The sequence below is a fragment of the Trypanosoma brucei genome, chromosome 3 (genome assembly GCF_000210295.1).
Source record: "Trypanosoma brucei gambiense DAL972 chromosome 3, complete sequence".
In the NCBI taxonomy this organism is placed as follows: domain Eukaryota; phylum Euglenozoa; class Kinetoplastea; order Trypanosomatida; family Trypanosomatidae; genus Trypanosoma; species Trypanosoma brucei.
Window position 1 is genome coordinate 860003 of NC_026736.1, and position 26685 is coordinate 886687.

Consider the following 26685-nt stretch of genomic DNA (forward strand, 5'->3'; position numbering starts at 1 on the left):
CTATGTAGAGCATGTTTGTTAGTAGTCGTATGTATGGTTGCCTTAAATGCGTTGACATGTCTTAGCGTTGGGCAAATAGTCTACGTTATTGCTACGTTCCTCCACGGCGATACGCGTAACGGGGCTTCAGTGTTTGTTTTTATGAAAGGGTAGGTGCGGTTTCCTTTTAGCACAAAGTGACTTTCCAGCTATAGATACCATTTTCGTCCAAAATGATAGCGGGATGCGCACACGACTTCATGTGTGTTTCCCCTTTGCCATGTGTACAGAGTAGGGTCCCTTTCCAACAAAACGAATGATAGTCACTGGGGTATTTTATCGCCGAACGATCGTAACGGGACGAAGCGTGCCGATTGCACGAGCAACCCTCTGAATGCTGCCTTTTGAAAGTTTCGTGTAGTTTAGTGGATACTGCGATACTGCATTTTGCCTGTTTTTCTCATAAATTTTTAATATTAGGGTACAAGGAGGGGAACAATGTTCGACTACCTTCTTTCCCTCTTGGGGTTGTTGAAGGAATGGCCACAATACACTCTGGATGACGTCCGGAAGCACAACGATCGTCATTCTCTTTGGATAGTTGCAGGAAATTCGGTCTATGACGTGACCTCTATCTTGGACTCCCACCCGGGTGGAGCTAACGCATTACTACAACGGGGTGGTGGTGTGAAGGATTGCACTAATGACTTTGGTTATCACAGCCGCGCCGCACAGGCTGTTTGGGCATCGCTAAAGGTGGGTGAAGTGCGTTTCGACAGCTCTGAAGAGCGTTCGCCCCTGGGGCTGGCCAGCGCTTTGAAGGAGGAATCTAAAAGTTCTTCAAAGCCTGTGTCTCCCTTAATTCAAATGTGCGACATGAAGGTATGCAATAGTAAGGGTGGCTGCTGCCGCACCAGTACGGTGGAAAGTCACATTGGCACCTCCGAATTCGTTCCTGAGTGCCATTGCGCCGATTGTTTTCACCGCAGACGCATCTCTGGAAGGGGCACTGCTAGCTGCAGTGGGGCTAAGTCATCCTAATTTTTCTAGCTCTTTTTTTTGTTGCTGCAGTGATGTTTAATTCACTGCATTTATATTTGCGATGCATAGTTTCAATACCCAAATAATTATGAAAGGGGAGCTGTGAGGGTGCGCGCTAGAGCGGATTCTGCGACACCGTCTTTTCTGCCCCTTGGTGAATTCTGAGGGATCTGTCTTCCGTGAATGATCAACACCGGGCGGATAAGAGGCTGTTTGAAGTAGCAAGTGGCAAAGAGAGCGAGACAATTGTCTACCCCCTTTCCTTTGTATAAAGTTTAGTTACTAACAACCGCACGCAAATGTATCTTGTTCGAGTACAGAAAATATTGTGTATTTAGTATCGTCTGTTCTCCGTAATTTAAATTTAAATGCGGACGTGATTTCCCTACTCGCAGCTGTCACTGTTTTCCCGATTGATTTACACATGTACGTCCCTTCTGCCGTTTTTAATTTTCGCGAACGACCTCGTTCGTTTGTGTACATATATATATGCTGATGTAAGTGCATACGAAGTGTGAGGACTGATCATGGGTGAGCCAAAACAGACGCTTTACATACGCGGTCTCCCAGATAAGCCGTCCGCTGAGGAGGTGCGGCGTTTACTATACTTGTATTGCACCCAGTTTGGACCTGTGATTGATGTGTTGTATTGTAAGAGTAAAAGCATGTACGGGCAGGCCTTTGTCGTATTCACAGATGTTGCCACCGCCACAAATGCTCGTCGCGAGCTACATGAACGTCAATTCTACGGGCGGATTATACAGGCGTTCTATGCCAAGCGGCAATCGTTCAGTGCGGACCCCGGAGAGCGACGCCGCCGGGACTTGAGACAGGAACGCGTGTCCGGGGGGAAGAGGAGACGGGACACGCAAGCGGGGTAGCCGACCGTTACAGAAGTGCTGAGAGAGTGCCTGTTTGCCGCAACTTTACATGCCTGTTGTCGTTCGGTGCTATCCCTTGCAGGTAGTGCGGCACACACCGGACTTTGTGCATTGTGTGCTCTTTCTCCATTTCCTTCCGGCTGCAAAGGGGGGAGTCCGCTTATCGGCACTCGTGGTCACATCAAAGCGCGCTCCCCGGTGGCCATGTGTCCATGTGCGCACGGGCCTATCCCTTCTCTTTTGTGCATGTCCACGCAGGTTTTCTTTGGGCTAAAGATTGGAGTGTGGCTAGGGATTGAAAGAGGTAACGGATAATGTCTCTTCATTTTTTTACAGGTTTTGGGCACCTTTTCCTCGATGTGTGTGCAGTTCAGTGACCCTTTTGTATCACAAATATGCTTCAGTGCCTTCCGCCCTGGGGGGGGGGGGGCAGTCTCCCCAGCTGTTATGGGGCATCTGGGCGGAGATTAATCGATGCAACGCCCTCAGTTTACTAAATACAATAAACAACTGGTGATGTCCGCTAAACGACCGTTGGGGCGAGTATTCTTAAGAAAGGGATGAGGTTTCTGTATGCTTGTTCTCGAAAGGACCTCGCTGACTGCTTGGAAGTTTAGAGGTCTTGCGTCCGCAGGAGCCATTTGAATTCTGCTTGAAAACGCTTTTTACCTGTGGAAAGATGCATCGTCCACTTTCTGCCGGTAGTTAGCCTTGCGACTTTGGGGGAGGAGAGTGCATTCGGTGTTGGGGGGTTCTCTTACCGATTCTTCATCACGCTTGAATGTGTCTCGCGCGGAAGGATGGTAAGCGTCACGCTGTTTCTGAGGTGATGGTGGGGGAGCAGGCGATTCGTGAAGTGTGTGCAACAAAGTGGGTTGAGGGTTATGTGCTGGTGCTTCCGGTGCTCCTGTTTGAAAGCGGAAGAGGGTGGTGTTTCTCGTACGATTGACCCGGGCGTGAACAGGGGGGCAGTACTGCCTTCAGGGAGGTGAAAATGACGATTTAAGGTTCCGGTGGGGCACCGTGAAGCTCTGTATGCTACATATAAGTTTTACAGAATGATAAATGTGTAGTTCAGTTAGCATACTTTTTGTACGCTTACTGGTACCCATCGTATTTTGTGTGTTGTGGGAACACTCTGGCGGTTGGGTGTCACAAGTTCGACCACCGACCGCGTGGCGTACCTTGAGGGGAGCTGCGTTTGTGTTCGTTCTCAACACTATACGAATGTGTGCTGTTGCTCCGTGGTGTTGATATATATATTTATGTATGTGGCGAATCTTGTTCTCTCTGCCATCTTTATGTCGGGGACTCGGGTGTTGCTGATTGGTGTATCGTTTGCCGTCCATACTTTGTTTACCCTCAGTCGACCCATTCCCTCCATTTAATCTTTCTCGCTTTTTTTTTTGTGCGTGGCGCCATTTGAAACGCCTTTTTTTTTCTCCTGTTTGTGAGGCTTGTAATTTGAAGGACGAATTAACTGAAAATACGTGCACACTTTCGTTCAGTTGAAAGCAGTTTCAAGGAAAAGACATCGGCCCAGAGACCGCTCCGACACTCATATAAGGACTTACGTACACGCATACATTTTTGGGGCGTGAGGTAAAGTGACAAGATGGCAACAGAATTGAAGAAAGGACCACTCCCTACAGATATTGAAGAGACCGTAATAACTATCATGCGGGAGGAGGGCGTTAGGTACATAACGGCCAAGATTTTACGCATGCGGCTTGAATCTAAATACCAAATGGAGTTTGGGCCACACAAGGCGGCTATAGATGACATTGTTGCGAGGGCTATGCAGCGTCCTGAATTCAAGAAGCAACTGGAGTTGGCGCTCAAGGAGAAAGATGCATCCAAAAGCAGCGGAGGGAAGGGATCGAAGCGTGCCCGCAGTGCTGGAGCAGAGGCGCCCTCCAAAACAAAGAAGGAAATGACGGAGAAGCCAAAGAAGCCCGCCGACTATCCTAAGCCGGCTGTCAGTTCTTATTTACTTTTCGTAGCTGATCAGCGCGAGGACCTGAAGGCGAAAAACCCCGGGATGCAGAATACTGCGATTCTTCAGACGTTGGGTAAAATGTGGAGTGATGCGTCCGATGACGTGAAAGAGCATTACAGAAAGAAGGCAGAGGAGGACAAGGCCAGATTCCGGCGTGAAGTAGACGAGTACAAGAGACAGGGTGGAAAGGAATACGGACGGGGAGGGAAGATAAAGAAGGATTCCAACGCCCCAAAACGCGCGATGACTTCCTTCATGTTCTTTTCGAGTGACTTCCGAAGCAAGCACAGTGATCTCAGCATCGTAGAGATGTCAAAGGCTGCCGGTGCCGCATGGAAGGAGCTCGGTCCGGAGGAGAGGAAGGTCTACGAGGAGATGGCAGAAAAGGACAAGGAGCGATACAAGAGGGAAATGGCAGCACTACCCAAGTAGCTTGGCAGTGTATATTGATGTTTCGCCTAGCCGGGGTAACAGTGGTTCATACTGGTTGGGGCTGGTGCTCGAAGGCTGACTCCAACTGAGGGTGTGAAAAAGAAAGGAAAACGAAAAAAGGTGTTTAGATAAAAGCCTCGTGGGGATCAGGAAAGACGCATTAGTAACGGCAGTGCGCTCACGTACACGCGGTGACAGACACAGATTAGTGTACATGTGCATTGGGTACGTGCAGAGAAAGCAGGAATTCCATTTAGAGAGACTTGCGGGACTTATTTTTATCAATGTCTTCTTCCTTTAGTTTTCTTTCGTAACTTTTTACTTTTTTTACTTTTTTTTTATTTATTCTTATTTATTCTTTAAGTCTCCGCCACACAACTACTTTCATTGTCCTTCCTCAAGCACGTGTGCCGAAACTTGCTTACGGCCATTGTCGCGACTGTAAGGGGTCGGGTCTGTGACAGGATGTTTTTTCCCCCCCTTCTCCCCGCTGGTTTAACAGATAGGGTGATAAGAAGGCTATGAAGGTGCGTGCAATTGTGTGTGTGCTGATGGGTAGTTAAAGTGCGTGAAAGACAGTGTTAGATGGGTTGGCGCAGCAGCCGAGAGGGGGAAATCATATTGTAGGAAAGGAAATAATGACTTCCTGCGTCAGAGGGTGGACCAAAGAACTGAGAAATGGATGCTGTTTGGGCTCTGAGAGGGCTTTAAGTAATGTTCAATCCGTGAAGATGATGACACATATGTGTGTGCTTGAGGGTCAGACATATGGGAAGCAAAGGGAAGGTACTAAAACTAGAAGAAAAAAAGGAGGACAGAATCGCATATATATAGAGGAAGGGCTCCTCCGCACGTACTGAGAGGAGTGCTGAAGTGCGGAGTCTCCAACAGGACGAGTAGAAAAAGAGACAAGGGATTTTCTCTTTTTTTTCTCTTTTTCGCCGTGAACACCCATGCAACTTTTTTTTTTTGGGGCCTGCTGGGGATTACACACTAAAATGCCGTCAATGATATATATATATATATATAGACATGTATTCCTCGTCCCCGGCTCACTCACCCCTCTCCTCCCGCCTTTGCACGCCCTGAACAGATTTGCCATTCTCTTCGGCGTATGCGTGTTCTTGTGTGCTTACTGAGGGGCGAAAACCTCCATGGAACATCGGTGTTTTAGCTCCTTCACCTGTCTTTTTTTTTTTAAAACTTGAATAAATAAGGTGTAAATCGGCATCAATATCCCATCGGTGCTGCGGTGTGGAAGGTGAGTGGAAAGGGAAAGCATGTCGAGCTGTGAGCGACTTTCACCAAAACAATTTCATAGTCAAGAGTCACGGCTCTATACGGAAAAATGCGTCAGAGAGTTGATGCAAACGAGGGCGTTCCGAGACTATGTTGGTCACTTAGAATACAGTGAAAGGATGCAATTCTCATGGTTTGTTGCGCTTATCGGCTTGGCGCTTGCGTCTTACTATCATGCAATCTTTATGTTTCCAGTCAACTGTGGTACTTACGCTGGTAACTTTGACGAAGCGACCCCCTTTTTCCTCGTGGCAACCCTGTTGATGGCGCTGTTTGTTGCTCCCTCAGTTATGGTTGCGCAGATCAGTGGATTTTTTGAGCCCATTTCGAGGGAGGAAGTGTCGAGTCTTTTAACGTATATTACATTCGTTAATGCTGCCGTTGTCTCGTTCGGTGGGAGCTGGTTGCACAACCCGCCGTATATCGTTTCAGAACCGCCTGTACCATGGCTCTCCGGAACGATTTCACAGTTAGATGAGCTGGCGACACGCACTATTTTGCGCGCACTTCCGCTTCATGGAATAGTAGTGGGGAGCTGGCTGCTGTATCTCTGGCAAAGTCGAGGCTGGAGGCGCGTCTGGAAGCTACCGCTGCCGCTTTTGACAGCTCCTGTTCTTCTTGCCGTCTTTACTTGGTTTTGGTTCCGTGTTACAAGCCCCATTTGTGCGCAGTTGCTTAGTTCGAGCACTGACGCTTTAGAATTAGTAGATGTCTTTTTCAGTGCATCTGATGAGATGATTAAGAGTTTCTCATCTATTTTCAGCACTCCGCTTCGGCTTGGGGCTTTTATAAGCCCTCAGGACTGTTGCCGGTTGTGGTGCTCCACACTTGCGTTTTCTCTTTTGTACTTCGCAGGGGCACTGGCAATCCCTGTGATCGGCGGTATTGCCATTCTAATATCATGGGTCCTGCCTACGCATCCAACTACGTGGGGTCTGTCCTTTATTTTAAGTATAGCCGGTCTGGTCATGCAAGTTCAGAGGAATGAGTCAAGTGTGGTGGCACTGTTTGCCTTGCTTGTGGCCATTTGGGCGTTGGGGCGCAACGGCTTCTCACTCATGAACTAAGGTTTTTTTAATTCTTACAGGGTGTAATGGGGAATGGGGCCAAGGATCGCAAGATGAGGGAACGAGGGGAATTAGAGGCACCGCAGTAACAACGGGTTCCATAATGTTCGGAATGCGAGGTACCTTGGATTCGCTTCACTGGTTTCATCTGAACAATGGAGGCGCTTCGAAGCCAGTGTGGGTGTTGCGTTTTTCTTTTCTTTTCCTTTGTGCCATGCCAAAGACCTGTGCTACATACCGCTCTTTCATGCAATTGTATTTGAGTTGGCTGGAATCGTCAGCTTAAACTCACTGTGTTTGGTGTTCTTCTGAACATTTGTACAATTCATACGTTAGTGCATATCTTCTTTGCCCTCCCTTTTCCTAGACCAACGTGGTTGTTTGAGGGATACTTGGATGCTGCCCTCAGCGCAAGAAGTCGTGGAAGTGCGCTCTCCGGAGACCGTTAAACTGGACTTGGTTCCCGATGATGCCACTGCGGGGCCCGAAATTGCGGGTGCCGAACATCATCATTCGGAGGATTCGGGAGCTGCGATGTCGCACTCCGAGGGAGACCACCGCGAGGATACGAATGGTGCGATGGTGTCTGATACTAAAAGTTCCGCACTCGACTTGATGGAGAAGCCCGAGGGTGACGGTAGTGAAGAATACCGTAAGCCCCCTGCTGGGACCGATAGTGATACGTGTGATACGGCGGCAGAACATCTGTTCAGCGAGGAGGATGGGGAGGAGGAGGGGAGCCAACAAGAGGAAAGAGATGAAGGGAGTTATGAGGACCGTTCCGAAGACGAAGAGGAAGTTGAAGGAGAGCCGGACGGGGAAGGATCTGACGAAGAGCAAGATGTGATGGAGCAGGAAGAGGATTATGGATTTGTGTTGCCTCCGGAGACTAGTAAGGATGCCGTGGCGAAAGTCGAATCGTTCGTGATTAATGGAAAGAAGTATACCGCATCTTCTTTTGTACATAATGCTGGCTTTCGAGTGCTTCGAGAGTTGAAGGGGAAGAAGGCAAGGGATTTGGTAATATGCGCGTCGCGCAAACCACATAACATCCTGAGCTGCAAAAATTTGCACCTAACTAATCGTGCAGTGTGTGTAAAGGATTGCTATCTGAGGCTCAACACGTTGGTAAACAACCCCGGCAAAGAAGCTTTGCTTGTCGACCCTACGTCTGCGGCAACGGCGCTGTTTTGTGAAAGGACTGATGCCGATCACGATCAGAGTGCCTGTACCGCGTTGCACCTCATGCCAGGAATTGTCTACGTAGGTTTCCCCCCTCTTCGTGTCGGATACTTCGAGGGAGAGCTCCATAAAAATATCGCCCTGACGAGACTTCAGGAAGGTAGTGACACCTGTGGAACATGGTGTGCCGGCCGTCGCTCACATATCGTTGTTACGTGTAGCTTCGTTCATTACAATAGAGGGACGGTATACAAGGAGGCACCATCTCCTCCCGCTCTGCCCACTGCCCTCTTCCCAGGTATGCAACCTCGTGAGCACGTGGGGAGGGGGCGCGGGAGGAATCCACTCGGTCGAGGTCGAGGGGCGCGTGGACGGGGCGGATTGGGTCGTGGGCGCGGGTGCGGGGCTGCCACTGAGGGACACGATAGATCGAACAATGCCAGAGGTAGGGGCCGGGGCGCAAGTAAGGAATTGAGCGCTGGTAGAGGACGCGTGCGGCCAGTGAATGTTGTGGCCGCACAGCCCCCACTAAGCAGCGCGGTCGTGTGCGAGGAAGTGGGTGGTGTTGCGCCGCCACCCGAGGTTGCCATCACTGAGGGGGGTATGCGGGCACACGGGGTCCAGTTCCTGAATTTCGTCCTCGTGCTGCTGAGTGTCATCATTGCAGTTCTTGTTTACATGCTGATGTGAGGCTCTATAGGGTTTCGCTGCGCAAGCGGGATGACGGGCTTGAGTGCGTCCTTCTTGGGTCGAAGGGTCTATATTCTTTTCCAACCTCTCGCGCCCCTTATGCTGGCGTATAAAGAAGGGGTGTTGTTTTGTTTACAATTGCGCGCCGGCTGGATCATGCGCAAAGCGGAACACCTGAAGGGAGGGGAACATGTGCGAGCCGCCTTGTGGTTGTGATGTGTGACCAATATATAGACGGTGGCTGCCCTTCCCGTGGCTGTTCAATGGCTAGTGTTCTTCATTGCTCGCTTCGGCGTTAGTTGTGCCCGTAAATTCTTGGTTGGGGCCAGTGAAGAGACTTGCAGCAGCCTTTCTGTCGTTAGTTCTAAGCACCGTGACGATTAGCCGCGTAGGTGTGGGCGAGTACGCCGACTCCCTTGCGTCGAGTAAAGTTAATTTCTGCTGGAAGACACGGACTCTGTGCTATACACCGTCCCCGCTCTTCCTTAACTCTTCTTTAATCCGTATTGCACCTGCGTTTGTTATCATTTTTTTTTTTGAAAGAAGATTCCCATTACACTTCCATGGGTCTGAACAATTTGAAATATACCACTTTTTTGCCGTGCCACGTTGCTCTAGTCATTAGGAGTGCCGCACCCGCTGAGAAGGGACCTCTGAAACAGTGCGAAAGAATATTGGATCATGGTCTACCCCTTTTCCAAGCAGCCCGACCACTTCAGGGAGCGCCGAAGCTTGCTGCTTCCTCTATCTTTAGTTGCTGGTTCGTTGTTTTTTGGGGTGAGACTTTACAAGTGGTGGAGTGAATACCGCGAGTCCATGGAGGATGAACAGCTGTTTGGAGAGACTTCAGCGTCACCACTCCTTAGTTTGGACGGAGGGTTCCCCCCGAAGGTTCAATCTCAGACGTTGAGCGCCCGCGAGGGCAGTGGATTCGAATGCAGCAGCGGCGTTCTTACTCAGGAGGAGCGCGGTGAGGCGCTGCGGTTGGCGCGGATGCTTTTAGGTGAAACACCCATCAGTGACTCAAGCTCTCTTGGGTCTGGGGAGAGTTCTGACTCAGGTGTCACCGACGTTTCACTCAACTACCAAATTGCCGTAGAGTTGGAGAGGGAGGCTCGTGACAGTCTCACTGAGGCAGTGGTTCAGGGGGAAGTGGCCAGAGCTGCCGCCCGAGGCAGGCCATTGACACTTGCAGATTATTCGACCGTGTTGCCGTTGGTTGTGGAGTATCTTGAGGTGTCAATGGACCGTGAAGAGCTTCGCGCGCGTCGTGCCGCCAAGCGTCTCGTGGATCAACAAAATGGAGGACTGAGATTTAGTTCTGGCGCCGGAAGGCACGGCCCCGACGATTTTTTCATCAATGATGTAGATGAGATCAGTCGCCGCGTGGCGCAGATGCGCTCGGCGGATATCAGCAAAGCATGTGCAGATTTGTTTTCGCGATCTGAAGAGATGGACCGGCTACTAAGAGCCCCAGCAAACAATCGCTGGGACGATTGCATGGAGATGGATTGGGGTGGTGACGACGAGGCCGACTTGATGGCATACCTTGACCAGGATGATTCGGCGGGTTACGCTAATCGTGCAGAGGCCCGTGTGGGGGCTCAGCTTCAGCGTGACCTACGAACGTTCGACGATGAAGAGATGTATGACGATGATGCGCAGGAAGAGGAGAGTGAGGACCTCGATGATGAATTGGAGAAGGCCGACTTCGAGCGTATGCTCTTAAGCAAGCTTTACTTGCTTGCAGAAAGTGTGGGAATGGAGGATGCAGCTTGCGAGTGTCGAGCAAAGAGACATAAAGAGGGTGAGGCGTTGGGTTTTGGGGGAGGAGAGCCAAGGCAACTTGATACTGTTGATGATTTGGAGGAGGATCATTTGCAGATAAGTGATGATGCGGACAGCGACACTTGGGAGACGGAGGGAGATTTTGAGGAGGAAGAGGTTGAAAGTTCCGGGGGTTAATCTCGTTGTCTTTACGATCCAGGAACGTTACGGTCTTTCCCAAGGTTTCCGGTAGGAGTCAGTACGAAGTTTAAATCTTTAACGCACGAAATAAGAGGATACCAGATTGTTATTCTATATGGTTTCTCGCTATGAGGGAATGAAGGGAGAATATGTGTCGTTCCTTTCCGCACTCCCGTTTCTTTTCAGAGTTCCGCTGCACTGTCAACTTCCTTATCTTTTACGATCGAACATCCGTGTTGCCAACACTCTCAAGTTCTTTTTTTAAATTTTTGCAAGTCTGACGACTATGATGGTCGAGTTTATCATTTAGAGCTGTGTGTGTACGGAAATTCGGCGCAACTGCCGAGTTGGGTTGCATTTGAATGTTTTGGTCGGTGTTAGGGTACCTTGCGCGGCCTTGATGAGTTCGGTTGCGTAATATCGGCGTAGTTTTGCCTGTGTGTGTGTGTGTTTGCACGCGTGGAGAAACATGGGAATGACCCGGTTTGTGCTGCTGGTGGGCGTTCATTTTCCCTTTGGGATATGACAGTGAGCAGACTGCTATGCAGACTCTGAGATTGCACTACATGCCGCGGTTAATTCACACTCACAACCATATACATATTTGTGCTCATGTGCGCCTCATTCCAGAAGTGCTCTGCTGTTTCACAAGAAAATGTTATTGCTCAACCGTATACGTGGTTGCTTGCATCCAGTATGCTTTCCAAACCCATTTCTTCTTTTCAATTTTTCGCGATTCTTGTGCATACCATTTGCTTCACGTGTATAAGGCAAAATATTATATATATTCAAAGAATATATATTACCTGTGCTGTTTCGATCATGTTGAGGAGGATGGAAGATTGCTATATTGATTATGTGGCGGGGCTTCTGGCACGGGGTAACATTGACATGAACGTTGTAAGGACAACACTTGTTTCACTGGGCTTTGATGATAGAAGCATAGACATCATGCTCGGTGAGGCTCTGAATTTGCGTTGGACGAGTGGTTCCTCATCAACCACAATGACCGCCTCCGAACCCGCCTCGGAGACGGCTTCGAGAACGAGTCTAGAGAAGGGGGCCGTTCCCTTCCTGTATGGGGATAACGCGGTTAAGCTATCACGATCTTATCCATTGGGGGAGGTTCCGGAGGGCACGGGTAGTGTCGACACAAGTCAGCAGCGCCTTCCTGTTGACTTTAGGGACAAAATTATATCGTTGTCGAGCACCGGCAGCCATTCGTGCATGTGCCAGGAAGACCCTTCTTCCTCTTGCACGACTGGTATGGGCTACGAACCTGAGGTTGGATTGCCACCCTTCATCAATGCAGAAGGCTGCCAGCAAGACCGTGGTAATGTGCCAGGTGAGCGCTATAAAAGACATTTGGAAGCCTTGGAAGAATTACTCGGTGTTGTCTGGTTTCCTAGCAATGAGGTTGTTGATAGGTGTGTACCCCTGAGAGTGCGGAATGAGCTGTGCCGAAGCCGACTGAAGAAGTTGATAATGTGTGGCAAGGGGCCAGATAAAATACTTCTCCCCCTGCCACAGTACCTTTATGAAGCGGAACGTGAGGATTGGGGAACACCTCAGAAGAGTTACGATGACCGAGCGGTTCGTTTTTTCCGCCATTTGGACACGTGTGATAGACATCATTCCTCCATTCAACGGCGAAGGAGTCGCTCCCCCCGGCAAAGACGTCCCTGTGATGGTGCCCTGGGTCACTGCGAACTGTGTAGGACCCTATCTTATAGATTTCTTTTATCCTGCAAAGGAGAACAACGCTCACGGCCGCAGACAACATCCGCCGCCGCTGGTGGTGCGTGCCATGTGAAAATGAGACCGCTTTCTGTTAACACGGTTGGGTGTGGAAGGATTAACGTAAAAGCCGTTGTGACAACGCTTCCGCGGCGTGAGGATCGCGTGGGGAAGGCCCTTGCCTACCGTGCTGCGTGGAGCAGATTTGGTCTCTGGCCTGCGATATAAGTTGAGAGTGGTGTGCTGATTTTGACATCTTGTTAGGTGTGCGGGTCAGCGGGCGCACTATTATCGGTGTGTTTTCCCTTTTGTTGCCAGCGAGAATTGCACCCCCTTTCCCTTTCTTTTTGTTTTCACGAGCTCTTCGCTTGTATAGCGAGGCTTTAGTGCCACGTACGTGTTGTGCTGGGTCGTTTTTACCGCGACAGGTGACATAGATTTTTCCTTCTGCTCGTTGCGAACCTCACGTGGATACTGCTCTCTTGGTGGGTAGCCTCAGTCTACATGGCAAACCCTTGCGTGTAATGGAGGGGGCTTGCCTTTGATTTCTGCTTGAACATTTCTAGTTTATACTCAGCTTGTTTCGCAGGGAAGGTTCAAAATAGAAGAGTGTAATGATGTCAACTGCCCCAACGGGTGGTTTTGGCGGCTTTGGCGCCGCGGCGAAGGGTGGTTTTGGAGCAGTGACGGCGACGGGAGGTACTGGCTTTGGAACTGCAACAACGGGGAGTACAGGCAACTTTGGTGGCTTCGGAACCGCAACGGGGAGTGGTTTTGCTGCCGTTACAACCACTGGCACATTTGGTGGATTCGGTGCTGGTAAGGGTTTCGGCACGACTGTTGCTACCCCCGCTCAGCCTCACCTTCCTCAGTACAAGGGTATTAAAGGTCCAGGTTCATCGACCGAATGGCTTCATGGTGTTAACCTTTCCATCCTTCGTGATGACGTCGTATTTGAAGACCTTCCCGTTCCTCTGCAGCAGCATCTCACAGACTTTCACAACTTCATACAAGCGGAACACGATGCTAAGCAGGTTGTTGAGGCCTTTTTGACGGATTCCGCAACACCGAATGCAACTCCTGCACCTAGCTATAGAGAGTTGGTTAAAAAGATGAATCAACTCGCAAGTGGGGAGAACGCTGTTGATGGCATTCGTGTGGAGTGTTTTGAACGTGAGGTTCAAGCGCATCGGCTCGGACAAACCCTGGATAAATGTGAGGACGACATCCTTGACTATATGAAGAATGTTTGGAAGCCGCTTTCTGAGATTGATTTTACGCAGCGTGCTGGTGGTAACAGGCCAAAACCCGCATCTGAGCCATTTCAACGTATTCTTCGTGAAATTCAGGGATGCATGGACGCCATTTCGGCAGCTGTCTCTGAGTTGGAGGCCGCGGTGGTGCCCTGTGGTCGGCGGGTGAGGGGTCCAGTTACCGATGATGCCAGCAGGAGTAACGCCGCACCGGAGCCGCCTTGCGCCTCTGCCTCCGAGTTTCTTACAAAACTTACTGGTGGTGTAGAATTGCCTGATGCTCCGCCACCTGGATTGGGCTCGGCTGCGTCGGCACATCCCGTTTCTCGGATAAACGCATCTCTGAGCAACCAGTTAACAACCCTTCTGAATTTGGCCGCGTGGACACTGCGGCTTCACACGAGGGCTGATAGCGCCCGCGATCTCTTTGTTCACAACTACGGGACATCAGAGGCGGAGTTGCTTCTTGCTCAGCAGCATCAGCAAGCAGAGTCGTCCGCGGGGCCTCGGAGACCATTTTTGTTGCCTTCCTCTACCGGTGCAGCGGCGGCGGAGGTTAACCAAGACACTGTGGGTGATATTCATAGGCGTTCTGCCTTTCCTCACCGCTCAAAGGCCTTGTCCAACGGGGAACGCAAGATGCAGTACGATGTTCTTCTCGAGCGAAAGTATCAAACAGCCGCCCCGGCAGCTGCACCACTGTCAACAGCAACTGCTTCCGGTACCGCTTCTTCAGTTGCCGGAGCGACTCTTGGCGCAACATCGTCAACCTCCACCACAGCTACCGGTTTTGGCGCTCCCCAGTCTTTAGGTACAATCGGAGGCGCCACCATATTTGGTGCGGGGACCTCTGCTGCTGACCCAAGGAAGACCCTGAACAAAACCGGTCGCTCATAATACCTCCGTCGCAAGGGTATTCGAACGGTGCATGTGTGCAGGGTTGCTTTGATTCCGCCGCCGGCGTCCCCCTGCTGTAGCCGGGGTCTGACATATGTTGTCTTCAGGGTGTTGACCGCTTCGGTAGCCACCCGCCTGCAGTTTTTACTTCATTTTACTCCAACTATGTCATGCCGGGGCTGCCCCCTTTCTTTCCTTTTCTTTCCTTATGCTTTCGTTAAATTGCCTTCGTCTTTCTCTTACTACTTTGCTTTTTCCGGGTCGATTTTGCGTTCCCATATTGCAACGCGGTTGCTAAAATTCAAGTCACGGTAGATGAGATGTCACACTCTGCCTTTTTGCACAATCGCCTGTGGAGAAAACAGGCTGGGGGGTTGACAATAAAGAGTTTCAACCGTTTTGACGATTTAGGGCCGCTTACAGTGCCGGTTTCACCCCCAACAAGCGATTTATCAGATGCTGGTATTACCGTGCGCCGCTCTGCTTACTCCGTGCTCAGGATGCGTAACAGTCAACCGGGCGTATGCGCGCAAAATTTACTTTCTTGCTCTGGTAAAAGTATTGAACCCGAGATGCACAAGTGCTGCTGTTCCGCCTTGTTGTACCGGTCGCCACACCGTGGCGAGGCATCAACAACCTTGTCATCGGATGAGGAGCTGGAGCGTGACGATTTTGTGTTTTCGCTAAAGCTCGCAGAAGTGGAGCAGATGCTGCAGGAGCTTGTAGGAGTGGTACGGTATGAGGAGTTGGTTGGCCCGGCTCTAGCAGATGCTCGATGGATTGGAATGTGTCAGAGCATGCCAGAGGCGGTTGAAGGTGCAGGGGGTTGGATTGCGCGGGTGCTTTTAACTCCGGAGGAAGAGCACCGTATCAAGTGGCTGCGTGAGGATGGGGTGCAGCTATCCGACAAGCTTGCTTGCATTCCGTCATTCAAAGCGTTATACGTTGCATTCCACACAGTAGGAGGGGAGGGCTTGGGATTGAGCCACTTTGAGGTCATTGAGAAGCGGATGCGAGAGGGCTCCGTGAAGTGGGACATGTCTGATGCTGCTGTCGCATGCTTCTTTGCAATGCACCGCGGGAGTCGCGTCCTTTTTGCTGCCATGTGGTGCGTGATGTGTTGCTGGAGACGGGATCGCAGGGGGGCATGGTGGCTGCAACGGCTCCTGAGCCGACGCTGCGTCACGTATTAGGGGCTACGCTGTTATTACGCATGGTGGGAGTGTTGTTGCTTGAGGCGCAGGGGACTAGTGGTGCGGGGTTGGATCCTCCCATGTACCTGTTTGCAGCCATCACAGAGTTTCTCGCATTTGTTAAATCCCTTCCAGTGGGTAGGTTTACTTGCGTCTTAAGGGAAATTGCAGTTGAATGCCGCGCAAGGGTGGCATCGCTTGCATCTTTTTATACTGTTCCGGTGGGTAGTTCGTGTCTACCGGATTTCACCTTGTGGCTGCTGCGAGAGGTTCCCAACTCCGCCTCGTGCCACCTCCACTTTCGTCACATGACGTTGCGCAGTCATACGGAGGCCATCACATTACTGGAGAAATCATTCCTCCTTTCACCCCAGTGTCTGGATCTTCATGTGGTGGTGGATGTTTTGTTCCCCCTCCTTGATTCTAGCGAGGTGGACGACTTCTACTTCATTGTGTTTAATGAGGTGCTTACCAGACTTGGGGAACGACTCCATCGCAACGTACAGTCGTTCACAGAAGACGACTTTCGGCTCATCACCGCCCTTGGAGTTCGTCTTTTTGAGGGACAAGGGAGTGGGTTGGGTCAGTCCTCCTCTCAAACCGCTGGAAACTGCCCCTTCGATGCGAAAAAGCTTGAGCAACTGGAGCAGCTTCAGGTGATGGGTGGTAGCCCGTGGTCATTCATTGTGCTCTCTTATGATTATCTCAAGGAGGTTATGCGGTCACTAGTCAGGGATGGGCGGCAGTCGAAGTATCAACGTCAATATGGAAGGTCCCCCATATCGAGTGTCGCTGAAGCGGCCGCTCTTGGTGGCGGTGGTGGGATTCAGCGCAAATCGCTGTTTCCTAAGGCTGTGGAACGTGGTAAGAACAACATTCCGTGCATCATCACAACAACCGGTACTGAGTGCCCCGACGCGAGCGAAGGGGGCCTTGAATCCGATGGTGCCATGACGTTTAGGAAAGGGTATCCATTGCTATCGCCATCGTCATTAACTTCACTGCGGGAACGCTTTGTTGTGTTTGTTGAGGAGTTGGTGAAGACCCTTGTTGACGAGAGAGGAATTCATCACCGCAGTTCCAGCGTGGTGAGTGATGATTTGTTTACGTTCGTGAGCAAACATATGTCTTTGCCCAACATTCATGACGAGTACCGCCGAAAGATATATCTTTTGGTTAACATAATGACCAAAGAAACATCCACAAGGATAGGTGATGAGGGCAGGAGTATCGCTACATCTGAGGACGATATCCCGCCGGAGCTCCGCTATCTTGTCACGTCTCTTTCTCTGATGCTTTCCCCGTGGGCGGCAGTAATGATTCTGCGGGATGTTTTGAGCGAGTCGTCTGGGATGAACCCCCGCTACACTTACGTCCTTAACGCCGCAATCGACCTACAGTTGCCCACATCTACAACGCGCTCGCGCATGGCAACGACGCTTAACATGTGGCGTTTCATAAGTTCGCAATCAAGAAAGATGACGTTCGCCGAGCATATGGCTATGAAGCGGCGTTGCGCCGTAAACATTCCCCTTTCGTACATACTGTCATCATACTGGTCCCTTTTGACGTGGCTAACGCTTCTGACAATTGTTGGTCTTAATGTTGCCGGGCTTGACCTGGAGTCACAATACGCTGCCACTTGCCTGTTTCGTGATTTTGCGCCACCCGAAGATGTTATCGTACCCCTTGCAGATGAGTCCTGCCTCAACACAGTCCACGGTGCCGTTTCTAGCTACTTTGAGGGCTCGGGACTGAATGGGGCCAAGGGGCTAACGGGAAAGAGTGGAAGAAGGGAGGTAACGTGGGATCGCATTTCGCAAGAGGGACTGTTTTCGTCGGCGCCATATATTTTCTCACGTGCCGCGGACCGTAGACTTCCTATGACTGTTGTTTCCGTCGGCAGCGAGGGGAGTGTGTCTGCTGTTGATCAAGTTTCGAGGGAGTTCGCATGTGCCTCCACATTTCTCCACGAGCTGGCAGGCAGGTCGATTTTTCCATTTTATCTTTCAATTGATCAGATGCTCTCGGCCGATCTTATCGTTGCTCGCGTGGCGGAACGTATACGGAGGGTTTCGTTTGACAATGCTTGGTTTGTCAGTCGAGCTGTCTTTCGAACCTTCCCGTTGGGCCGAGCCCACACCGAACATAGTCTAGTCACCCATACCTGTGATCAGGCGAGTTCCAAGCGTCGGCGGATTACTTTTCTCTTGTACGTTCAACGCAACATTCCCATACCGCCTCAGTTATTATTGCGTCTTAGCGATAGTGTGCTTGCGCAGCATGGGGATCTTGTACTTGTGACGCACGATGTTAGCTTGAAGGTCGGGGGTTGTACTCCTAAGGTGCTTGAGCAACTCGCCGAAGCGCACCGGATTCGTTGTATACCGTGCGCACCAACAGGTGGAGTAGATGGCGGTGAATCAATGTGTTTGAGTAGGTTCTGGGAGTTGTGGGCCCATGGGAACGAATTAACTCGCAGGTGTGGGGCGTTCGCAAAGCTTTTGTGGTCTGCTGACCATGTTGTATGTTCAAGCCGACACTTAAGGAATCCTTCTGCAGCTGCTCTACATCCTACCAAGCGCGTGCTAACCGATTTCCGTTGCTACAGTCTTTAATGCGAGGGGCGTATTCGAATGGTGAAGGAAGCGCAGATATGTAAGGCTGTGATAAGCTAGGGTGGAGTTTGTCGCGGTCTTTGGATTGCCGTGATGCTTTTTCCTCATAGTCTCCAGTCGTCATGGTTATTGTCGTACTTCCATTTTTTTCTTTTTTTGTTTCAGGTTCTTTCCTCCCTTGTACCTTTTGCGCAAAGCGATCACACGTCATGTGATTACGGTATAGCTTTGACAATTTCAACTCCCTGTTGGAGCCTATCGTCGTTTTTGTTCCGCCCGTTGCTCTTACCATCACTCTACTGTTGTTGTGTTGTTTCTGCTTGCTCCTCGTTGCACCGACTACGGGTTTCAAAATGTGGGGGATGGGCGTGTTTGTAAGGCGTCATAATGCTGTCCATCTTTTTATTTCCCCCCGCAATGGGTCTATCGATGCGTACCGCGCCTTCTTAAAATTCTTTTATTATCCTCCTCACGTGCCATACCTCAGGACCGCTACTGGAGGGTAATACGACGTCACGCCAACGTGTGTGTGTGTGTGTGTGTGTGGCTTTATGTAGGAAAATGTGTGTTGGTGTCCCATAGTTTGTTTTCCAGTTCCTGCTGGGGGGTAAAAATCTCAGGTTAGTTGCCCTTGAAAGATTTGTGTAATTCGATGCGTGGTGTTACTTTTTTTTGTTGCATATTGTTTCATTTAAGCGGTTCTTGGGCCAGGTGGACACTCACTGGCTTGCTTTACAGAATTCAACACGTGTGTACGTTAGTAGTGGGTTGCGGGAGGAAAGAGGGGAGGGGTGCATGTGAGGTTTTGTGATCAGCTCTTTCTTTGAACCTAATGCGTACTTCATTACTTTGGAAGAGGGAGGATGAGTTGACTTTCTCATGTGAGCACCCTTACCGACTGACTGCCGCCTTTCCTATTTGATTAGAGCGACCGAGCACAAACTCCTACACAAAACTAACCTCAAGGACCTTTTATTCCGGTTCTGCATGTTTAGTTTTTGTTGTGTGTGATGTGGACAGACTGAGCTACGCTCATCAGCTGTCAACGATAGTAAGTCTTCCTTCCACACACGTACACACGCATATATTGGCATGCGTGCCGTTAGAATGTGTAGGGTGCCAATGAAACAATATGTTCCTGTAATGATTCAGCAATACCCCTTTTGTGAATCCATATGGAGGTAAGGAGATACACGTACCATTTCATGCACTCGCACCCATTCCTTCCCCATCTTTCCTTTTTTTCTCTGTTGTTGTTTCGTGTGGATACTGAAATAAGGGAAAGAAATAATAAAAACGAAAAGTTCTCGGAAGTAAAAAGGAGGAACACAACAAAGAGAGAAGACGAAGAGGGAAAAAAAGTTCGCTTGCTAAAGGTCATTTTTCTAAAAAAAGGTTAACTTAAGAAGGGTGGGTGAACGGAAACAATGGCGACAGTTAAGAAACTCTTGGAGCGCCTCAATGATGGTAAGGTACTCACTACCGAGGAGATGATTTATTGGGCCGATAAGAGCGATGAAACGCACTCTCAAACATTCTTCGGCAAAAATATTGAGGATGCGAGGCACTGTGTACGGTGTGTCGCTGACACCCTTATAAAGAAATACATGAACAACCCTGATGTCAGTGAATTGCCCATAGAGAAGAAAACACGGGCGTGCCTCATTGTGAGTAACTTTGCTCTGTACAAACCTGTGCGCAACTGCATCTTCGATTTGCTGGACAAGTTGGAGGCTGTGTTTGAGGAGTCCATAAAGGCAGACGCGGCACTGCCTTTCAATCCCGAACTTGGACGTATGACAGAGCACGTAGCTGTGCTTCTCATGCGGGTGACGGGTTATAAGCTTAAGGCTGCAAATGTGTTTGAATTTACCGATGGTAATGTGCAGTTTTCAGTGCAATTAATGCTTGCCGTTTTGCTGAAGGAGCCTCCATACGAGCCTGCACTCCGCTGTAACTGCATAAGTATTATTCTCGGGTTCACACAGCCGCAAGCGTACTTCAATGATGCTGCGGGTGTAGAGGACGCCTCATGCCAGGATTTCACTGAGAAGATCGACGGCATCCTCAAACTGATGCTCCGCTTAAATGCCGTTCAAGTGTTTGACGATGTTCTGTCAGAGCAGTTGGACAACGTCAAGGAGGTAACGCCCCTTCTCCATGTGGCCGTGTGCAGTGCGATGCGGTGCGTAATGAACATTTTCCGCTTCTCTTCCACCGGTGGCACGCAGTGGCGCCAGCACATTCTCCTTTCTACCACGCACCTGGACCATTCCGTGACGGTATACCTCCAGCTGCAATGCATTTCCCTGCAGAAATCGTTGTCACTACCTCAGCCGACCGCTAGCGTGGAAATGTTGCGTGGTATGTCCCTAGGGTACAAGTTCGCTTCCCTCTGCACATTTGGTATGGGATGTCATACACGAGAGACCCGGCTGTTTTTCCCGTACCTACATGATATGCTCCAGCTCCCCGTAAAGAGTATTCTGGGCAGCCCGGCACTGGCAAATGCGGTGATGCGTGTATATGTGGACATGTTCCACCTTATAGCAAATATAGACGCTCTAGGTGGTGATGAGGGCCTGCCGACAGGGGATATGTTCCCGCAGCTGCAAAGTGCTGAGCTCGTCAAGAGCGTGACGGGCTTCTTGAAGCGAGAGGTCGCACCGTGCGGGTTAGCTTTTATCCAGGCCTGGCACAACGCCCTTAAAACCGTGGAGCCCGACACGCTTGTTGAGCGTGGGACGCCAACTTTCCTCGAGTTGGAGAAAATATTCAGCGAAGTGGAGTCTGCCGTTGAGAAGCAGAGTGCACCACGACCACCACCGCCACCCCAGCCGTCAGCGCCGGCTCCGGTCCCCGCCTCAACACCTGAGCAGGCGCCCGTTGATTTATGCTTTGTCGGAAGGAGCCATCTTGCGGACATACCACCAATCCATCGGAAGGCAGCGGACCAGAAGATCTCCATTGACAATGCTGCCGTTCCTGTTGCTCCGTCAAATCGCACAAAACCTGTGGACCGCAACTCCGCGATTGGTATCGACGAGAGGATGTTGTGCGCTCTTACTGGAAACGTCATGAAGAAGCCCGTCGTTTCACCACACGGTCACACTTTCGATCACGAGGCGATCCTTGCATGGTTGGAGCAAAACGGTTCGGTGTGCCCCGTCACTGGTAAGCCGCTGGTCGCCGCGGAGTTGCGGCCGAACAAAGAGATTACGGCGCTCATTATGCGGCAGACGATTGCGCAGAGCATGACGGCACCTAACCAGGAGAATGAAGTGGATATTTATGACTTTTAGTGGTATAGAGTTTTGCACAGATGAGGGGGAGGCGAATATCTGATACTCTTTGGGTAGAGATATGAACCCCGGTCATTTTGATTTTCGGGGGAAGTTGTGCCACTGGTGCACTCATATATGCATATGTTTATACTTCTATACGTATATATAGGTAAGGTGTGTTGCGGAAAGTGAACCGAGGTAATAAAAAAAGGACAAAAGGATCATATGGCGTGCGCCGCCCCCGTAGTGGTATGTTGACGGTTGGCCACGCTCAACAAAAGGAAAGGGGCGACGTGCATGCTCGGGAGCTGAGTGTGCGCGAGAGGCCTTGTTTCTTGTTTGGCAATAAGCAACTTTTGTGGGGCCCAAGCAGGATGGGAGACGGATGCTCGGATGTGTTTTCCTTTTTCGTGTGCTTGTGTTTGCGTGTGTGTTTGTGTCACACGTTTAGAGCAAGGTATAAGTAATATGAGGGAGGCTGCAAACCAATGGGATGTAGAGAAAAAGAGCACGTTGTTTTTGAACCACACTGGGTTTGAGAGTATCCCCTTTTTGTATTCGTACCTGTGTACGTCCTACTGTGTTGGGAGGCAAAGAAGTGTCCATGATGGTTACCCTGACCTTGCCCGTGTTATGGATGGAATGAATATACGTGGGAAGACATGCCCATTTGGAATGGATGTAAGCCATTGGTGGAGAAGGTGGAAAGTGTCGGGACTAGGGGGAAGGGATGGGGTGTGGAGCTATAAAAGGAGGAAGTGTGGGTGGCTCAATTGAAATGAGGTAGGAACGAAAGGAAAACAGGCTGAAGATTTGAACGTAGGGGCCGAGTTGGGCACTTCTCTGCCCGAACCCGCCGCAGAGTGCGCGTTCTGTGCTGATGAAGGCTCGAATGCGGTTTCGTTCGATATTTTTATATTCCTGACTGGATTGAGGTGTATGCGCGTGCGTTTGTGCGAGAAGATAGTATGAACGATGCAGGGGTGGGAAATATATATATATATATATATGAGTACATACGTGAGATTAAGCGGTAACAAGCTTATATCCATTCTTACCCCGCTTTCTTTCGCATCAGCTGCTGCTGTGACGCTCTTCCCGAATCTTTTTGGTTGCATACGTCCACCTTTCGGCTGATATTGCGAATGTGGACACTCTCTCCATTTTTCTGTGTGTTCACGTTCACTTTGCATTGTTTTTTTTTTCGTTGATCCTCGCTTTATTTGTTTGCCTGCAGTATCACTCCTATTTTTCTTCCTTTTGTTTCTTTTTTCAGCTGCTGCTGCCACTGCTGTGATATGTTCCCTTTTCCCTTCTTTGGTGCTGATTGGGCTATGAGCCGTTGCGGGATCGGAAACATTCTGCACGGAGAAGACGAGTGCTGGCACAAGGGGAAGGGGAGGGAGTGCCTCCACCGAACATACCGCTTGGATGGGAGGCATATCTATGCGTGCATTTTTTTTCTTCCTTTTTTTTTTTAAATGGCGTTGCTTTTTCACCACTATTAATATCTATGAACACACACATGAATACGCACGTGCACGTGCATAATCTCGTCTACCCATTTTATGCACGCAGAACCGCTTTGGTATGTGCGGGGCGTGGCCGGATACCCAGTGGGGCGTTTGCCACGTTTCTCTGCTTTATTACCCTCCTCGTGCTTCGCTCTCTTTTACGAAATTTGTCCTTATTCTTTCATTTTTCTTTACACTCCGCTAATCTGCGCTGGTGGTTCGTAGGGTCTGTATTCATTACTGGTGCGCGTTTGCGGCAGTTGGGCTCATGGCTACTAGTAACGGCTTCGAATCGCCGCGTGAGTCCGTTGCGGCAGCGGCGGCATGCAGCTCTCAGTTGCGGGAGGCTGCTGAACGGGCACGAAAGGATCCCTCCAAAGATATTGGTCTGACAACAGAGGAACTTCAGGAGCGGAAAAGGTGCGCTGCGGAGCCACACCGTTTCGTAAGTAAGTCCACAAGTCGCCCTTTTGAGGTGAAGAGTTCCTCGCGGGCGCAGCAGATTATGACTAAGGGTGTGGTGGAGCGACAAGTCACAGCACGGCAGAAGGAGGTGCTTCGGAAGGTATCTTCACTCCGTAAACTGCAGGTGGGTCTTTTTTTTGTTGGTGTCGGGTTTGCGTACTGGGTGGGGGTGGAGTTCCTGCTGCCGCATTACGCTGCCGTACAGGAGCGGAACCGCATTTTGAGGTTGCGGTACGAGATGGCGCAGAGGAAGCGCGAGGAGCACTTACGAGTGCAGGGGTCATCGCAGTGAGGATGTAATGCGAATGTCGTTGTTAGTATCGTGGGCAGCGATGCCGATTCTTCGAGAAATTACCACGGTTGTGTGGCAGTGGGTACGTGGCCACAGTTTCTGTTTTGATTTGTACAGTGGCAGCAGTTCATTCAGCGTCCCTGCAAAAGTAAGGTGTGCTCACATGCATGTCTGTATATATATATATATATATATAGACACATGTGTGTGTATGTGTGCGTGCGAGTGTGACTAAACGCAGTGACGGGGAAGCATCGGTTAATTGTACTGTTTTTAATTTGTTTTCGCTGGCTGTTCTCTTTCCCTTTTGCATGTCCATTTTTCTCTTTCCCTTGTCGCCTGATATTTTTGAATGCGTTTATATGTGTGAAGGAATAGGCCAACATAATACGTGAAAAGATTGCACTACTCAGTCCCAGAGGATACGACAGGGAGGGTGACAGAACGAGGGAAAGAAGGGAGAAAGAGAAAGGTTAAAGAGTAATATATTACTCGTTTTTGAAACCGCCAGAGTCTCTTTTGTAAAGGGTAAGGGTAAAAGGGAGTGGTGTTGTTGACTCCCCAAGTAGGCAGAAGACTAGGTGTTGGAGAGGCGTGCTACTTTAAATAAAGCAGGGTTGTGGTAGAGGGATAGGGAACTTGTTAAGCGAGCTGGTTTATAACCTGCATCAAACTCCACCGAAACGAAGGGGAATCAGGGGAAGGTATTCTGTAGTGACAAGAATAGGAATCGACTAGAACAGGTGCGCGCGTGGGTGTAAGAATCGGAAAAAAACATTGAAAATGATCCAATCGGGTATGTTCTTCGCCCTCCGGGTGCTGTTCGTTGTCTTTGTGATGTTAACTTCCGCCCCGGTGGAAATTGCATTGGGCGACGACAGTGAATTGAAATCCAACGCAACATTTTCCAAGGGGAAATCGATTCCCTTTCAAGCTGAGGTAAGCAAGATGCTTGACATCCTCATTCATTCACTGTACACCAACCGCGCTGTCTTCTTGCGCGAGTTGATTTCTAACGGCAGTGACGCCCTGGACAAAATTCGCATGCTTTACCTCACGACCCCGAAGGAGCCCGTGAACAAGGACGGTGAGGCTCCAACAATGGATATCCGCCTGTCGGTGGACCCTGAGCAGAAGACGCTGACTCTGCGCGATGGTGGAGTGGGGATGACCCGACAGGAGCTGGAGGCCAATCTCGGTTCTCTTGGGAGCTCGGGGACAAAGCGTTTTATGGAGAAACTACAGGAAACGAAGGATTCAAATCTTATCGGACAGTTCGGCGTGGGTTTTTACTCTGCATTCCTCGTGGCCGAGCGCGTGCGTGTCGCATCAAAGAGTGATGACGACGAAAAGCAATGGGTATGGGAATCCGCAGCGGATGGGCAGTATTATGTATATGAAGATGAGCGCGGCAACACACTCGGACGCGGGACGGAGATAACTCTGGAGCTGAAGCCCGACGCGCTTGATTTCCTTTCACCAGAGACCGTGCGTAACACAGTTCGCCAGTACAGCGAGTTTGTGCACTTCCCTATTAGGATGAAGCGGGGGGAAGAGTGGGATGTTCTGAACGAGAACCAGCCTATCTGGACACGTAAGCCCTCTAATGTGTCCAAGGAAGAGTATGAAAAGTTCTACATGGCTCTCTCTCGCGACTACCGTCCGCCTATGTATTACTCCCACTTCAACGTTGAGGGAGAGGTCGAATTCAGTTCAGTTCTCTTTGTTCCCCAAGAAGTCGCCCAGGAAAACTTCATAAACAATGAGAATACACGGGATAACATCAAACTGTACGTGCGCCGCATCTTCATCACGGACGAATTCCGTGAGTTACTTCCGAGGTACCTTAACTTCGTGAAGGGTGTCGTTGACAGCAATGACCTCCCCCTCAATGTGTCCCGTGAGGTACTTCAGGAGAGTCGAATTTTACGTGTGATAAAGAAGAAACTCGTGCGGAAGGTGCTTTCCATGTTCGCGGAAATTGCGGCTAACGACGCCAGAATGAAGGAGCAGGGTAATGTAAGCGAGGAAGTAAACGCAGAGGTGAATACAACAAACTCCACCTCCGGCAGCAAGAAGAAGGGGCCACTCTATCCCAAGTTTTGGGCCCAGTTTGGTAAACACTTGCGCCTCGGTATCCTCGAGGATGCCAACAACCGAGGGAGGCTTGCGAAGCTTCTGCGCTATGTTTCGAGCAAAAGCAACGGCACCCTCGTCAGTTTTCAGGAGTACATAGACCGTATGCAGCCCAACCAGAAGGGCATATATTATATGACGGGTGACTCCGTGGAGAAGATGATGCAATCGCCACACATGGAGGAACCGAAGATGCGCGGTGTGGAGGTACTCTTGATGACGGATGCCATTGACGAGTATGTTGTTGGACAAGTACACGACTTTGCTAACAAGAAGCTTATCAATATTGCCACTGACAGTGCACAGCTTGACGACGTTACAGACAAACAGAAAGCAATCGAAAAGAAACGCAACGAAAAGTTCCGGCCCCTCACCGATGCACTGACGCGCGTCTTCAAGGGCAATCGTGTCCGCAAGGTGATCCTCACAAAGCGAAAGACCTCTGAGCCATTCATCTTGTCTTCGCAAGAAAATGAAATGTCACCACGCTTGGCCAACATAATCAAGCAGCAGGCTGTTTCTTCTGATCACTCTGTGTTCCACACGCTTGTGCTGGAGATTAACTACCGTCATCCTGTTGTGCAACAGCTGCTTGCTCGATTTCAAGCCAATGCAAACGATCAGGTTGCACTAGACATCGCGTGGGTTCTTTTCGGCACGGCGAGTTTGCAGGCGGATTCTCCGGTGCCAGACCAGGCGAAGACGCAAAGCGCGTGACGCGGTTGGTGCGTGGACGGATGAACGGCCCCCTTGATGAT

At 50.2% G+C, this 26685-nt stretch overlaps 15 protein-coding genes across 15 annotated transcripts; 12 read left to right on the forward strand and 3 right to left on the reverse strand.

Annotated features, from left to right (window-relative positions):
- Positions 1-477: 477 nt before the first annotated feature.
- Positions 478-1020, forward strand: TbgDal_III3710 (cytochrome b5, putative; the record flags this gene model as incomplete). The annotated part of the gene is made up of 1 exon (XM_011774018.1): positions 478-1020. One exon carries the CDS (start codon positions 478-480, stop codon positions 1018-1020), a length of 543 nt encoding a protein of 180 aa, XP_011772320.1.
- A 527-nt stretch (positions 1021-1547) lies between these two features.
- TbgDal_III3720 (U2 small nuclear ribonucleoprotein B, putative) lies at positions 1548-1901 on the forward strand (the record flags this gene model as incomplete). Its single annotated transcript, XM_011774019.1, has 1 exon — positions 1548-1901. The coding sequence occupies one exon, from the start codon at positions 1548-1550 to the stop codon at positions 1899-1901; it is 354 nt and encodes a 117-aa protein (XP_011772321.1).
- Positions 1902-2881: 980 nt separating this feature from the next.
- On the reverse strand, positions 2882-3250 carry TbgDal_III3730 (hypothetical protein, unlikely; the record flags this gene model as incomplete). Its single annotated transcript, XM_011774020.1, has 1 exon — positions 2882-3250. The coding sequence occupies one exon, from the start codon at positions 3248-3250 to the stop codon at positions 2882-2884; it is 369 nt and encodes a 122-aa protein (XP_011772322.1).
- Positions 3251-3516: 266 nt separating this feature from the next.
- TbgDal_III3740 (high mobility group protein, putative) lies at positions 3517-4332 on the forward strand (the record flags this gene model as incomplete). Its single annotated transcript, XM_011774021.1, has 1 exon — positions 3517-4332. One exon carries the CDS (start codon positions 3517-3519, stop codon positions 4330-4332), a length of 816 nt encoding a protein of 271 aa, XP_011772323.1.
- A 760-nt stretch (positions 4333-5092) lies between these two features.
- Positions 5093-5434, reverse strand: TbgDal_III3750 (hypothetical protein, unlikely; the record flags this gene model as incomplete). The annotated part of the gene is made up of 1 exon (XM_011774022.1): positions 5093-5434. One exon carries the CDS (start codon positions 5432-5434, stop codon positions 5093-5095), a length of 342 nt encoding a protein of 113 aa, XP_011772324.1.
- Positions 5435-5612: 178 nt separating this feature from the next.
- TbgDal_III3760 (hypothetical protein, conserved) lies at positions 5613-6698 on the forward strand (the record flags this gene model as incomplete). The annotated part of the gene is made up of 1 exon (XM_011774023.1): positions 5613-6698. The coding sequence occupies one exon, from the start codon at positions 5613-5615 to the stop codon at positions 6696-6698; it is 1086 nt and encodes a 361-aa protein (XP_011772325.1).
- A 396-nt stretch (positions 6699-7094) lies between these two features.
- Positions 7095-8570, forward strand: TbgDal_III3770 (hypothetical protein, conserved; the record flags this gene model as incomplete). Its single annotated transcript, XM_011774024.1, has 1 exon — positions 7095-8570. The coding sequence occupies one exon, from the start codon at positions 7095-7097 to the stop codon at positions 8568-8570; it is 1476 nt and encodes a 491-aa protein (XP_011772326.1).
- Positions 8571-9251: 681 nt separating this feature from the next.
- Positions 9252-10535, forward strand: TbgDal_III3780 (hypothetical protein, conserved; the record flags this gene model as incomplete). Its single annotated transcript, XM_011774025.1, has 1 exon — positions 9252-10535. The coding sequence occupies one exon, from the start codon at positions 9252-9254 to the stop codon at positions 10533-10535; it is 1284 nt and encodes a 427-aa protein (XP_011772327.1).
- A 615-nt stretch (positions 10536-11150) lies between these two features.
- Positions 11151-12503, forward strand: TbgDal_III3790 (hypothetical protein, conserved; the record flags this gene model as incomplete). The annotated part of the gene is made up of 1 exon (XM_011774026.1): positions 11151-12503. The coding sequence occupies one exon, from the start codon at positions 11151-11153 to the stop codon at positions 12501-12503; it is 1353 nt and encodes a 450-aa protein (XP_011772328.1).
- Positions 12504-12889: 386 nt separating this feature from the next.
- TbgDal_III3800 (hypothetical protein, conserved) lies at positions 12890-14425 on the forward strand (the record flags this gene model as incomplete). Its single annotated transcript, XM_011774027.1, has 1 exon — positions 12890-14425. The coding sequence occupies one exon, from the start codon at positions 12890-12892 to the stop codon at positions 14423-14425; it is 1536 nt and encodes a 511-aa protein (XP_011772329.1).
- Positions 14426-14745: 320 nt separating this feature from the next.
- Positions 14746-18236, forward strand: TbgDal_III3810 (hypothetical protein, conserved; the record flags this gene model as incomplete). Its single annotated transcript, XM_011774028.1, is given in 2 exon segments — positions 14746-15498; positions 15483-18236. Coding segments are annotated over 2 exon segments (3507 nt in total).
- Positions 18237-19663: 1427 nt separating this feature from the next.
- Positions 19664-21538, forward strand: TbgDal_III3820 (hypothetical protein, conserved; the record flags this gene model as incomplete). The annotated part of the gene is made up of 1 exon (XM_011774029.1): positions 19664-21538. The coding sequence occupies one exon, from the start codon at positions 19664-19666 to the stop codon at positions 21536-21538; it is 1875 nt and encodes a 624-aa protein (XP_011772331.1).
- Positions 21539-22263: 725 nt separating this feature from the next.
- TbgDal_III3830 (T. brucei spp.-specific protein) lies at positions 22264-22962 on the reverse strand (the record flags this gene model as incomplete). The annotated part of the gene is made up of 1 exon (XM_011774030.1): positions 22264-22962. One exon carries the CDS (start codon positions 22960-22962, stop codon positions 22264-22266), a length of 699 nt encoding a protein of 232 aa, XP_011772332.1.
- A 340-nt stretch (positions 22963-23302) lies between these two features.
- TbgDal_III3840 (hypothetical protein, conserved) lies at positions 23303-23791 on the forward strand (the record flags this gene model as incomplete). Its single annotated transcript, XM_011774031.1, has 1 exon — positions 23303-23791. One exon carries the CDS (start codon positions 23303-23305, stop codon positions 23789-23791), a length of 489 nt encoding a protein of 162 aa, XP_011772333.1.
- A 783-nt stretch (positions 23792-24574) lies between these two features.
- Positions 24575-26644, forward strand: TbgDal_III3850 (glucose regulated protein 94, putative; the record flags this gene model as incomplete). The annotated part of the gene is made up of 1 exon (XM_011774032.1): positions 24575-26644. The coding sequence occupies one exon, from the start codon at positions 24575-24577 to the stop codon at positions 26642-26644; it is 2070 nt and encodes a 689-aa protein (XP_011772334.1).
- Positions 26645-26685: the final 41 nt, after the last annotated feature.